General features: G+C 42.3%; 1 protein-coding gene across 2 annotated transcripts in view; it reads right to left on the reverse strand.

Annotated features, from left to right (window-relative positions):
* Nucleotides 1-12,592: 12,592 nt before the first annotated feature.
* The window catches only part of Trpm4 (transient receptor potential cation channel subfamily M member 4), a 32,933-nt gene continuing 32,359 nt past the window's right edge, over nucleotides 12,593-13,166 (reverse strand). For both annotated transcript variants that reach the window (XM_076838424.1, XM_076838426.1), the window contains 2 exons: nucleotides 13,040-13,139; nucleotides 12,593-12,948 (listed from right to left, as the gene is read on the reverse strand). In XM_076838424.1, the coding sequence (XP_076694539.1) occupies nucleotides 12,944-12,948; nucleotides 13,040-13,139 (105 nt within the window). In that variant the 3' untranslated portion in view covers nucleotides 12,593-12,943. The remainder of the gene's footprint in view (nucleotides 12,949-13,039; nucleotides 13,140-13,166) is intronic.

The raw sequence follows: 13,166 nt of genomic DNA on the forward strand, positions 1-13,166 counted from the left end.
GCCATCTCTAAGATCCAAAAAGCCCCCTGGGCTGCTGTGCTGCCTCTGTAGTGGGAGGCCACAGAGCCAGCAGGTTGGCGTCTACACAGCAAAATGATTCCCTGAGCCACAGCCCAGAGAGTCCTCAAGATGATGGCGTGGAGGACAGGGCCTTCTGCCCTTAGTCAGCCAAGATTGGGTGGCAGGCAGTGCATGTCAGCAGTGGAGGTCATTACCCAAAAGTCATTCTTTCCAGAGACAATAAAAAATGGCTAAAAACATGTGGAATTATGTTCAGCATCACTAGCCATTAGGAAAAGGCAAGTTAAGTACACTGACGGCTGGGGTGTGGCTCAGTGATGGAGCGCTTGCCTTGCATATATGAGGCACTGGGTTCGATTCTCAGTACCACATACAAATAAATAAAATAAAGGTCCATTGAAAACTTAAAAAAAAGGGGGGGAATTATTTTTAAAGAAGCACACTGAGGCGGGGCGGGTGGTGCATGCCTATAATCTCAGTGGCTCAGGAGGCTGAGGCAGGAGGATCACAAGTTCAAAGCCAGCCTCAGGCCCTGAGCAACTTAGAGACCCTATCTCAAAGTTAAAAAAAAAATAAAAAGGTCTGGGATATGGCTCAATAGTTAAGCGCCACTGGTTTCAATTCCTGGTACCAAAAAAAGTAAGCTGAGATACCATTTCACACCTCTGGGAAAGCTCTGATTTTCTTTAAAAATAGCAAGAGATTGACTGGGATGTAAAGAAATGTGAACCCACATACATTGCTGGTGAGAATGTAAAATGGTCCAGCCTCTGTGTTAAGACAGGTTAGCAGGTCCTCAAAAAAGTGAAGCCTAGACTAACCACATGAGCCAATTCTATTAGATTATCTGGGAAGAAATGCAGAATTTAGTGGGCCCAGCGGAACACCCAGTAACACAGGATGCCGTGCAGGCCCTAGTAGAAATGCACAACGAAGGTCCACCAGCTCTTTGACGGGTGGCCGCTGGGCGGATGGCCTTCCCGCAAGTATATTTACAGTCTTTGGAGACATAGTCCAATTGGAGGACAGCAGACGAAGCTATCCAGCTCTGTAGAAAAACAGGCACTATATGGATGATATGTGGCAGTGGCACCTCCCCACTTAGATGCCCTATGACAGAGGCAATTAAAAGGATGATAATTAAGGGCGCTCCCCAGGAACTGAGCCTCACATTAACAGCGATGCTTTCAGGCCATCAGTTCATAATTGAGACTGAAAAATATTTTAAACAAGCTAGAGAGCCACAGGGAAGTAAAAAGTTAACCTTCAACTAGAAACTCAGAATATCAACAAATGCCTGAATTTACCTTCCAGATCCTAGGAAACCTCGAGGACCGTGGAGGCTACAGAAGAGGTTCTCTTTTACTAACACCAGGCCACAATTTAATAACAGGCTGCAAAGGGGCGAAGAATGCAAAGTGACGATGAAAGTTTTCCAAAAAATGCCCCTCAGTCCCAGTCTCACTAGGCCCCCTCACAACCCACTCCCCAGTGGAGAAATCAGAGAAAGAGAAACCGGCAGGGAAAGGAGGACCAGACCAGCCGGCAAGCAGTAAGAAACTTCCAAACCCACCCTACAGGAGGCAACCCCCCGGAGAGGAGAAGATGGTGGCAGCAACACAACTAAGTAACCCAGTACATTTCGTTCTGATGAGAGGCCTTGGGAAAAATGATGTGTGTAAGATTTTTAATAGACACAAGGAGCAAAGTGACTATGCTATGGGATGAAGAAGTCTCACCTATAAAAGGTTATGACGCAGTTCAGGTTATGGGAGTCAATGGTAGATGTATTGAAGGAGTTGGGGTACCTAGATCTGTGCCACTTTGGAATAGACCCCCAATTCAGGAGCAGGCGCTAAGCATGCCAGCCCCTCAAATATACTTGGCATGAATCTTATTCCACTGATTTTCTGAGACTGGTTACCTTTAAAAAGATTGAAACAGAGTTGTGCATTATCCCAAGTTAGAATCCAGCCTGTGGAACTACCTACGATTCCCCCATCTTTTACTACACAGTATCCATTAAAGGGAGGTCATAAGGAAATAGACAATGCTGTTCTCAAACTTTTGAAGGATGACATTATAGAATGAACACAATCTTTTCATTATAATAGCCCAGGATGGCGCCTTAAGAAACCAAATAGTTCTTGGAGATTTACAGTAGATTTTCATAATATTAACAAGCTCTCTCCACAGATGCCTGGATCATTACCGGAAGTGGAAGGTGTCTTCTATGAGATTAAACAATTTCACCCTGTTCGTAGTGATAGATCTTTCTGGTATGTTTTTCACTATTCCCCTGCACGAAGCCTCTAGGGAAATTACTACATTCACGTGGAACACTAAACAGAATAGGCTTAAGAGGATGCCACAGGGTTTCATAAACAGCCCTATTATTGTCCGTGCTGTCCTACAGCCTACTCTCCCTCATGACAAAATACCCAACACAATCAAAGTGTTGTCATATGTAGGTGATATCATTATAATTGGACATGACAATGAAGTCTCTCAATTTACAAAATTTTGAGTCCAAACTTAACCTCTTGTGGATGGACGATTAACCCTAATAAAGTACAGGGCCTGACAAAGAATATTAAATTCTTGGGAGTACAATGGACAGCTGTTGGCCCATCCATACCAGAACAGGTTAAGGATAAACTAGCTATGATCATGGAGCCCACAAATAAGACCGAAGCTCAACATTAAGTTGGTCTTTTGGGTACTGGAGACATCATATCCCATTTTTACAGTTGATCTTACAACCTATATATTCTATTTCCAGGAAAGCAGCTGATTTCATGTGAGGCCATTCTCAAAAACAAGCATTTCATATGGAGATTGAATACCTTAGAATATTTGCCCAGCTATATGCCCCTAAACCAGGAGATGTTATTGTGATTGATATTTTATTTTGTAATGATTATGGGACTTGGGGATGATAAGCCAAGTCTACTGGTTATACCAGACCCATTGGCTTCCATTGCAAACGCTTTCCTTAGGCATCCAATAGATACTCATTATTTGAAAAGTCGGCCTGGACATTTTGCAAGGCTATTCAAGGCCTGGATTTTGCTGTAGAGAATCACTGCCTACATGGCCAGACGCCTGTTCCACTGTTACAGTGGATAAGAACACCTGGAGAACAATTGCAGGGACTACCAATGGAACCCACAGTATTACAATGGAAATGGTACCTGCAAGTGGCTCTGGAAGGAGCCCTTGTTAAACCTTCTACCTTGGTGGGAAAACTTACAGAACTGGCTGCCATGCCTGTGGTGGCAGTCCCAGTATCAAATAACCCTCCCTAAAAATCACCAATTGGCAAGTGGGGAGCGAATTATAAGGCAAGCAATGCCTGGTTCACTGACAGGTCCTCTGTCACTTGTAATGAGAAGTTGCGATGGGAGGCTGCAGCCTACAGACCCTGGGATGGACGTGTTCTCACAGACAAAGGCACCAATGCCTCTGCCCAAATTGCAAAACTAACAGCAGTAAAATTGGTAGCGGAATTTTGTATAAAAACCACTGAATACTTTCTGACTCATGGTGTGTTTGCAATGGTGTAGCCATATGGTCAGGTAAATGGAAAGACACTGATTTTTGTATTAATGGAAAACCTGTATGGGGAAGGGAAACATGGAAATCCCTTAGTGATGCGCCAGTTTCTATTTTTGTGACACATATAGGTGCTCATACTAACAGGGATGATGAGCAACATAATGCCGCTGTGGATAAGCTTTCTTTCTTTTTTTTTAATTAGTTGTTGATAGAATTTTATTTTATTTATTTGTATATGGTGCTAGGAATTAAACCCAGTGCCTCACGCATGCTAGGCAAGCGCACTACCACATAAGCTTTCTAAGGTTATGGTTCTTAAACTGCACAGCCAAGCCCCATGGTCCTCTACTAGAAATGTCAGATACGAAACATATATTATGTAGACACCCTAATTGGACAATAGGAGACCCTGTTCTTAAGCCCTTGCCTATATCCACACAAGAGCTATGGGCTATTCATAAAATGTTGGGACCTACTGGGACACAGGGTTGTTGGGAGCCGCTCTGGAAACATGCCCTTAAGTCCTGAGTAAGAGAAACTGAACAATTATTGCGGCCCACAGTAACTTGGGCTCTGCCTCAGCTCAGGTAAGGAGGCGTGGCTCCAGGAGCAGGCGTCACCTGGTGGGGTTGAGCTGCACTCACCTGTTCCTTGTAATCCTACCCCTTGCCTCATTTGAATGGCCTCCCCAATAAAACCGGATTTGAGGCTGCTCTCTCTCTTCCTTGCCTGCCTTGCCTCCTTTGTGGAGGGTCAGAGGAGCCGTCCCAGAACCAAAGAAAAGGCATTTCTCTGTCTCTGTGTGATGATTTCATGCCAGCCCCGTTCACCTGGAGTGACACTGACAGGTGTAGTCGTCACGACACATAGTTTATACAGCTGGGTTTCTACTAGAATATCTGTAGCCTGCAACCAAGGCATTAAGTCATGCACGGATTGCCTCACTGAGCCAACAAGGTTCCAGAGAAATCCACCCTCAGGCATATCCTCCTCCAGACACTTCAATCACCACGCACAAATTGATTTTATTTGCCCATTAAGTGCCTTTAGAAAATGCTTTCGCTTGCACTATGGTGGATGTGCATTCAGGGCTAGGCCTGCCCGAGCTTCCTCTAAACCAGGTCAGGCTGCAACTGTGCTAACCCTATGGACTTGGTGTTCACACTGTGGACCACCTCAGCTCATTTCCTCGATCAAGGCTCCCATTCCCCTGGACAAATGTGCAGAAACCAGCAGATGCCGTGGACATATCATGGGACTTCCATCTCCCAACAGCCTCAGGTTACATGGAACGCCTCAGTGGACTTTCAAAAATGAAATCGCCCTCTTACACTGATTTGCCATTACATCGTGCCCTACTAATAGCAACTTATGAACTTAATTCTCGACATAGAATTAAGATAATAATAGATAATCTCCCTTTGATACCGTTTCCCCCCCCCCCGACATTATACCACTACCACCACCACCCAAAGATTGTACAGAACTTCCTTTAATGACTGATAAATGTCAGGTTTGTTCCAGGACAGACAGCACCATTGTCAAACATGGAGAGAGGCTTACTCTGGAGACAACTGGTCACGGAAACCCACCTGGCTCCACCTCTCTCCCTCCAATCCGACTTGCAGGACTGGCTGGGAGAGACGCATCTGGCTGGGAACTCAGAAGGGTGGAGGCAGGAGATTGTTTGGAGATTGAACCTGAGACCAGAAAACATGGGGTCTGCAGGTGACATAAAGAACTAAGAATTGGCTCCCCCACCACACAAGTGGAACCCAGGGGAGATCCCCAGGGTAATGTCTTCTGGCATGGACAAGCTAGTATTGGGCACTGGAGGTGCGCTGATTTAAAATCTCCAGACCAATTGGCATTTAGCAAAGAGCCTGGAGCCCAACTAAGCCTAAACCCTGCCTCCAGGAATCCCACCTAGGAGACAACCTCTCTCACTCCAGCAACCCAGAGGGTGGAGCATCACACCCCAGATGACCGCACCTAAAACTGCTGAGAAGAAAAATTTTTGATCTCCAACAGAAAAAATTCTCTTTTTTGGGGGGGAGGGGGAGAATACCAGGGATTGAACTCAGGGGCACCCAACCACTGAGCCATACCCCCAGCCCTATTTTATTTAGAGACAGGGTCTCACTGAGTGCTTAGCATCTTGCCATTGCTGGGGCTGGCTTTAAATTCTTGATCCTCCTGCCTCAGCCTCCCAAGACACTGGGTGCAGGGGAGTCATTCGTGAAAAATATGTGAAGATCTTCTCTCAGCTTGAAGACAGGAAGATTTGGTTTAACCTTTGTTAAACCTCAAATGACGCAATAGTTTGCCCAAAGAACATGACCTTTATCTCAGCTCTGCTAGGAAGATCTCTCATGGCTGCTCATTGGGAACTGGACAGCCCACCTTTAACCTTTTTTAGAGAAGGACGTTCTATGGAAGGCCTTTGATGTCCCCCAATATAAATAAAGCAGGTGCAGGCTCCATTTTGCCATAGTATAGAAGCTTGATCCGTATGATTGGCTTGCCCACCCTGCCTCCACTTTTTGAAATTATTTTCTGTGTCCTGTGGTTTTTTTCATCATTCTATTTTTTTCTGGATTTTATTTCTCAGCCAGCCCATTCCACCAAGGAGAACTGTTTCCATCGCCTGTGGGAGAGCGGCACCATCGTGCCAGCAAGAATTCTTTAAACTTTCATTAAGATTGTTTTTTCTTCTTTTTTCTTTTGTTTAATTATTTTTCTCTGTTTAATTGCAACCTCAATGGTACATGGATATTTATACATTTGTATATTTTTTTCCTCAATTCTAACGTATTTGAAGCCAATTATTTTTCATGGATTATTTTTTGTGAACTATTTTTAAATTTTTACTTTATGTATACATATTTTCTCTACCTGTTTCCCTTAATTTTCTCTTTTCTTCTGCTAATAGCCAATCTCTATTGTTCTCTCTCTCATTCTTCCTTTAATCTTTTACCTTCTGTCTGTCTTTTCTCCTCCTCATAATCATCCCATCCTTATCAATCCTGTTCTCTCCCCATCTACCAATTGAAATTGTAAACCCTTTTGCAAACTCGCTGTTTTTATTGTAGGCAATAACTGATAATATCATTTCTGTTTATTGTAGATGACATTCAGGATTTGGTTGAATGCTGTAAATTGTTTGCATTGGTTGTTATTGTTTCTCTTCCCCTAAGCAGTAAGGAACTTGAAACCTTCAAGGAAACTATAAACCCACAGGGTAGAAACTTTACTGCCTCAGATCTATACTGTTAGATGGGTAGACATACAAACAACATGAAAAAGCAAGAGAACAAACTGCCCCAAACAAAACAAGACACTCCAATAACAGAATCCATTAACACCACTGTGGAGAAACGTCTGAGGAGTTCAGAATGTACATAGTTGAAGTGATCTGCAAAGTAAGGGATGATGTAAGAGAGATCACTTCAATAAAGAGAGAGAGATTCTGAAAAAACAATAACAACAACAAAACAAAACAGAAATCCCTGAAATGAAGAAAACAATAAACCAAATTAAAATTTCAATAGAAAGCATCACCAATAGACTAGACCACTTGGAAGATGGACCCTCGGGCAATAAAGACAAAATATATAATCTTGAAAACAGAGTTGATTATAGAGAGAAGATGTTAAGAAACCATGAACAGAATTTCCAAAAAATATGGGATAACATGAAAAGACCAAATTTAAGATTTATCCCGATAGATGAAGGCACAGAGACACAAATAAAAGAAATGCACAATCTTTTCAATGAAATAATATCAGAAAATTTCCCAAAGATAAAGAATTTAATGGAAAATCAAATACATGAGACTTACAGGACCCCAAATGTGCAAAATTACAACAGACCCACATCAAGGCACATTATAATGAAAATGTCTAGCATATAGAATAAGGATGAAATTTTAAAGGCTGTGAGAGAAAAAAATATCAGGTTACATATAAGGATAACCAATAAGGATCTCAGCTGACTTCTCAACCCTGACCCTCAAAGCTAGGAGGTCCTGGAATAACATAGACCAAGCTCTGAAAGAAAATAGAAGCAAACAAAGAATCCTATATCCAGTAAAATTAAGCTTCAGATTTGAAAATGAAATAAAAACCTTCCATGAGGCCGGGTGTTACTCAAACCTGAAATCCCAGCAGGAGGATCACGTACAAAGCCAGCACCAGCAATTTAGCAAGGCCCTAAGCACTCAGCAAGATCTGGTCTCTAAATACAATACAGAAAAGGGCTGGGGACATGACTCAGTTGGTGAGTGCCCCAGGGTTCCTTCCTGGGTACCAAAACCAAAAATCAAACAAAATTTCCAAGACAAACAAGTTAAGTTAAAAGAATTCACAACTAGAAAGCCTGCACTACAGAATATTTTCAACAAAATATTCCTTGAAGGGCTGGGATTGTAGCTCAGTGGTAAAGCACTTGCCTCTCACATGTGAGGCCCTGGGTTCGGTCCTCAGCATCACATAAAAATAAATGAGTAAATAAAATAAAGACATGTATACATCTACAACTAAAAAAATATCTATTCCATGAAGATGAAATGAAAAAAAAAAAAGTGAAAACCAAGGGAGGAACTACACTAAAGGAACAGTCATCAAAGGAGAAACTAATTCAAATTAAAAACTAGACATAAATCAAAATGACCAGGAATACAAATAATATATCAATAATAACCTTGAACAGTAATGGCCTAAACTCATCAACCAAAAGACACAGACTGGCAGATTGGATTAAAAAACAGGATCCAAAAATAAGCATATCTCCAAGAGACTCACCTCACAGGGAAAGACATCAACAGACTGAAGGTGAAATCCACATGTCACTCCATATGGACCGTGTAAACAAGCAGGGGTTTTCTATCCTCATGTCAAATAAAGTGGACCTCAATCAAGTTAATCAGAAGGGACAAAGAAGGACATTTCATACTACTTGAGGGAATTGTACATCAACAAGACATAACAATCATAAATATTTTTGACCCAAATAATGGAGCATCTACATATATCAAACAAACCCTTCTCGGTTTCAAGAATCAAAAAGACCACAACACAATAATACTGGGTAACTTTAATATGCCTCCATCACCACTAGATAGAGCCTCCAAGCAAAAACTAAATAAAAAAAATAAAGAGCTAAAAAATACAATGGATGGGCTGGGGTTGTGACTCAGAGGAAGAGTGCTCACCTACCATGTGTGAGGCACTGGGTTCAATCCTCAGCACCACATAAAAATAAAATAAAGATAAATATTTAAAAAATTTTTTTAATAATACAATTGATAATTTAGACTTTATAGACATATGTAGAATATTTCCTCCATCAAAGACTAAAAACACTTTCTTCTCAGCAGCACACGGATCCTTCTCTAATGTGCACCATGTTATGTAAGCTATCACATATGTTGGCATGCATTTCTAATATTACTATAATATATTTTTTAGCACCTGTAGGGTTATTCTGATAGCTCCATTCCCATTGATATTAATTTTTGTGTTCTTACTTTTCTCTTGATTAGACTTGTTTGATTTTTATCAACTTTTAGCTGTATTATTACCTCTCTATTGCATATTTCTGTTCCTACTCTGATTTTTTTCTTCCTACTAATTTGAAAATAATTTGCTTGTTAATCTTCTCTTTTTGTTACAAGTACTTTAAGTTATAAATGTTCATCTGAGTACTGTTTCGTCCCAGAGATCCTGATATTTTAAGCTTTTATTACCACTTAGTTCAAAGCCCTTTTTATTTACTTTTCTTGTGCTCTCTTCCTTGACCTCTGAGATATTTTTAAGTGTGTCATTTAATTTCAAAGAAGTTGACATTTGGGAGTGGGGTTCTATATAAGTTAAGGTGATTGATTTCTAATGTAATAAATCAGGCAGGAAACACGGTCTGCATGATCTCAATTTTTTTTAAAGTAATGGTAATGCTTTTTATATTGATTGTATTAGTTATATATGTGTCAAAATATGTCAAAATTGATCAAATTGCATATTTCAAATATGTGCATTTTCTTGTAATTCAATTTTACCTCAATAAAGCTATGAAGAAAAAAAGAAAAGCATCTACAGCCAAGGACTAGTGGTACTTGCCTGAAACCCAGCAAGTAGGGAAGCTGATGCAGGAGGGTGGCAAGTTCAAAATCAGCCTCAGCAATTTGGCAAGACCCTGTCTCAAAATAAAAATCAAAAAGGGCTGGAGATGTGGCACCCATGGGTTCAATCCCTTGTACCCACCCCAGCCAAAAAAAAAGACAACGATGACCATGATGAAGAAAGGAAAGCAACTACAAATGGAGTCACCACCTGATTTAAGTTTCTGATACTCCACGACCTTCTCCCAGTCCTACACACTTTTGGCACAGGACACATGGGTGGACTGAACTAAGATGTGATACCTACCATTACTACTACAGCTTCCCTGGGTATTTCCTGCTGGTAGAGAAGGAAAATTCCAGGGACTTTCCCTTGGTCCTTTCTATCATAATACCCCTCACTCCACAGGCAAAGAGAAAAACTGGGGCCAAGAATACCTCATACAATTAACTGCAAATCCAGAAAATAAATTATGGGGTGGGTTTTGGATCTGTGAAACTCACTAAGACCAAATACTAAAGCCCAAATTTTACTTATCACTTGATCACCCATAGATCTCATTTTATAAGTTACAGTGGCATTTGGGCCTCATGAAATTGTCAATTCAAAGCAAATTCATTCCAAGATCATTGTAATGTCATGTGTAGCTAATAAATAAATAAATAAATAAACCTTAAAAAAAAATTCAGAATCTACTAATTCCTGAAAACTTAGAGCATTTTGTCTTCCCTAATACCGTTACTTTGTAAATGGGAAAAAAAGTCCCACTTGAAAGGAAGATTTAAAATATAAATTTATAGAAGTATTTAGAATCTTAACAGACTCCTTTTCAATTTAGGGACTTTTGGTTATGTGTGGAATTTGTGCAAGAGGTTGTGATTGTACATTTTGATGATTCACGTCAGATTTATACTCACCAGACCTGGAATTCTACTGTTATATAGATATTCCAACAGAGATGAATTAAGACAAAGGTCTCAGATAAATTAAATGGGTCTCAAATGTGAAGGAGTGAAAAGGAACACTTGCACAGAAATGCTAACTAGAGAAGCAGATGTCACCCCAGGACTGAGGATAGAATTACACAGTGCCGCAGTCTGGCTGGGCACAATTCAGGAGCCACTTGTCAAAAGAAACGAACTTTATTTTTAGAACCACACACGCCAAACAAAACAGCTCCTCAGGAAAAACCTTCAGAGTCCAACTGCCACCACCGGCTTCCCACAAGCCTCTCAACCTCCCCCACTCCTCCCACAAGCCTCTCAACCTCCCCCACTCCTCCTGCTCTTGAGGCCTATTGGCTGGGTCCTGTGGGCAGAGCCAAAAAAATCCCCCAATGAGCAGCTCCATGGTCTGAAAGGGTGGGGAAACAGCCCAATGAGCATCACCGCAGAGGAACCAATCAGTTGGCAGCTAGAAGTTGCTGGGGCCACTGTGAGCCAATCATCAGCTGGCAGCTGGAAGTTTGCTGGCAGCTGGAAGTTTGCTGGGGCCCCTTCGGCTGTGGCTCTCAACAACGCAGCCTTGTAGAGCAGAAACCCACCCAGAAAGGTGCTGGTGTGACCAAATGAGACAAAGAAACTGGTTCCAGAAATGACAAAAAAATAGAAGTGGAGACCTGGAAGTGACTAAGGAGGTCTAATGTTGTTGTGGGGCAACATTCAGGAACCTGAAGTAATAAGAAAGAGCAGATCCCTTCTTCCTCCCCCAGTAGCTAATCTTAGCATCTATCTCTGTCTCTAGCGCCCCCTTTAGGGAAGACCTAGTAGGAGCCCAGTGGCAGAGCAGAAGGTGGCTTGTAGTCAGTCTACACAGCCTTGTAGACAAAGGTGGATTTGGAGTTCAGACAGTAGTGTAAACCTCACAAGGACTGAGTCCTTATGGCTTTGCAGCATTTGACATTCCTAAATGCATTTTGTATTTAGGCTTCTGATCCAGGTTGCCTAAATTTTTAGTCCAACTCAGGCACATTCTGGTTGTATGACTTCATGGGAACCGCTACCCTTGTGTGCCTGTTTCCTCTTCTGCCAAGTGGCTACCTTCTATGGCCATCATGAGGATTCTTGGGTTTAGTACACGCGAAGCACTTAAATGCCAGACAGAGACAGTACTGTGTCAGCTAGCATTGCTGCTGTTGCTATTATTACTGCTATCCTCATTACCATGATTACTACTACTTGGGTTGGTGAGAACTGATTCAGCATTTTCCAGAGAAGTCTGATCATCACACAACACTTGGCAATGTTTCAAAGCTACTCTGTACCCAAAGAGGCAGAGAGTTGGACTCCCTCCAATTTGGAGGAAGGATGTTTTGGTTTTGATTTTTGCATGTTGGTTGTTGGTGGCTTTCTTGCTGTATAACTAATAATTGCTGTCACCTCAGCCTTGTCATTACCAGTTTAGTTTGTTTTGGGTCATTTAGCAAAATTGCATGTATAATGATGCATATTTGCCTCAATCCCATGCGTGCGTGGCCTGCAATTTTCTACTAATTAGACTTTTTAAAGACACATATGCATTTATCTACTCAAATTTGCATCATCTGTTCGCCTATTGCCAAAGCAGATGTACACAGCACCCACTCACCCCTCTGAAGAATATAATTCACTTATTATCACTGAGTTATTTTTCCACTAGAAAGTAGAAACTAGCAGAGGCCCAGATGGATTCTCATCCTCTGAAGTGAGGGCCATCAAAATAGTGTAGACAAAAGGTGCTGAGTCTGAGTCAGGCAAGAATAGTGGTGCTAAAGGAGGGAGAGATGCCAGATATTTGAAACACAGCAGTAAATCCACCAAGGATCATACACCCACCAGCCTAGCTCCAGCCTCTACCTCAGAAAGGTCTGGACACCCACCAGTTCCCCCCAGGCAAGCATCCACATACTGCTCATCTCAAATGGCTTTATTTCCCCAGTGTGGGGAAGCTGTGAATAGGGTCTGTGGTCCCTGTAATTCCAAGGGCCCTCCAGCCTCCTCCTGCTGTGGCAGGCCCTCAAGGAGGCCGGTGCTAGGCCTCAGAATTCGATCCTCCCAGAGAAGGAATGGTCCTGGGAGAATCCCGGCCTGCTGTGGTGTGTATGAATGACACTCCAGAAGGTGGTTCCAATAGCTGACCAGGTGTAGTTCAGGGGCATGAGGCCCACCTCAAGGACAAGCCCGCTAGGTGCACAAGTAGAGTCCAGCTGGGCCTCACTCTAGGAGCAAAACTCCCTATGGGGATTACTCACTGAAGACCAGCAGCACTCAGTCTGGAGGGAAGAGAGAAGAGCAGGTAATAAAAACCATGCGGAACCAAAGGAACAGAGGCCAAAGATGCACTGGTAGGCCCTACACACCGACCTGTGGGCCCAGTTGGGGGTGGTGGCCCTCCTGGTGGCAGCAAGGCAGAACGGCTCAGGGCCTCGGCCACCCAATCCAGAACCCGATTACAGTGTTGGACCTGGGGAAGAGGAAAGAATCAAGATAG

This window comes from Callospermophilus lateralis, chromosome 18 (assembly GCF_048772815.1).
Source record: "Callospermophilus lateralis isolate mCalLat2 chromosome 18, mCalLat2.hap1, whole genome shotgun sequence".
NCBI classification, from domain to species: domain Eukaryota; kingdom Metazoa; phylum Chordata; class Mammalia; order Rodentia; family Sciuridae; genus Callospermophilus; species Callospermophilus lateralis.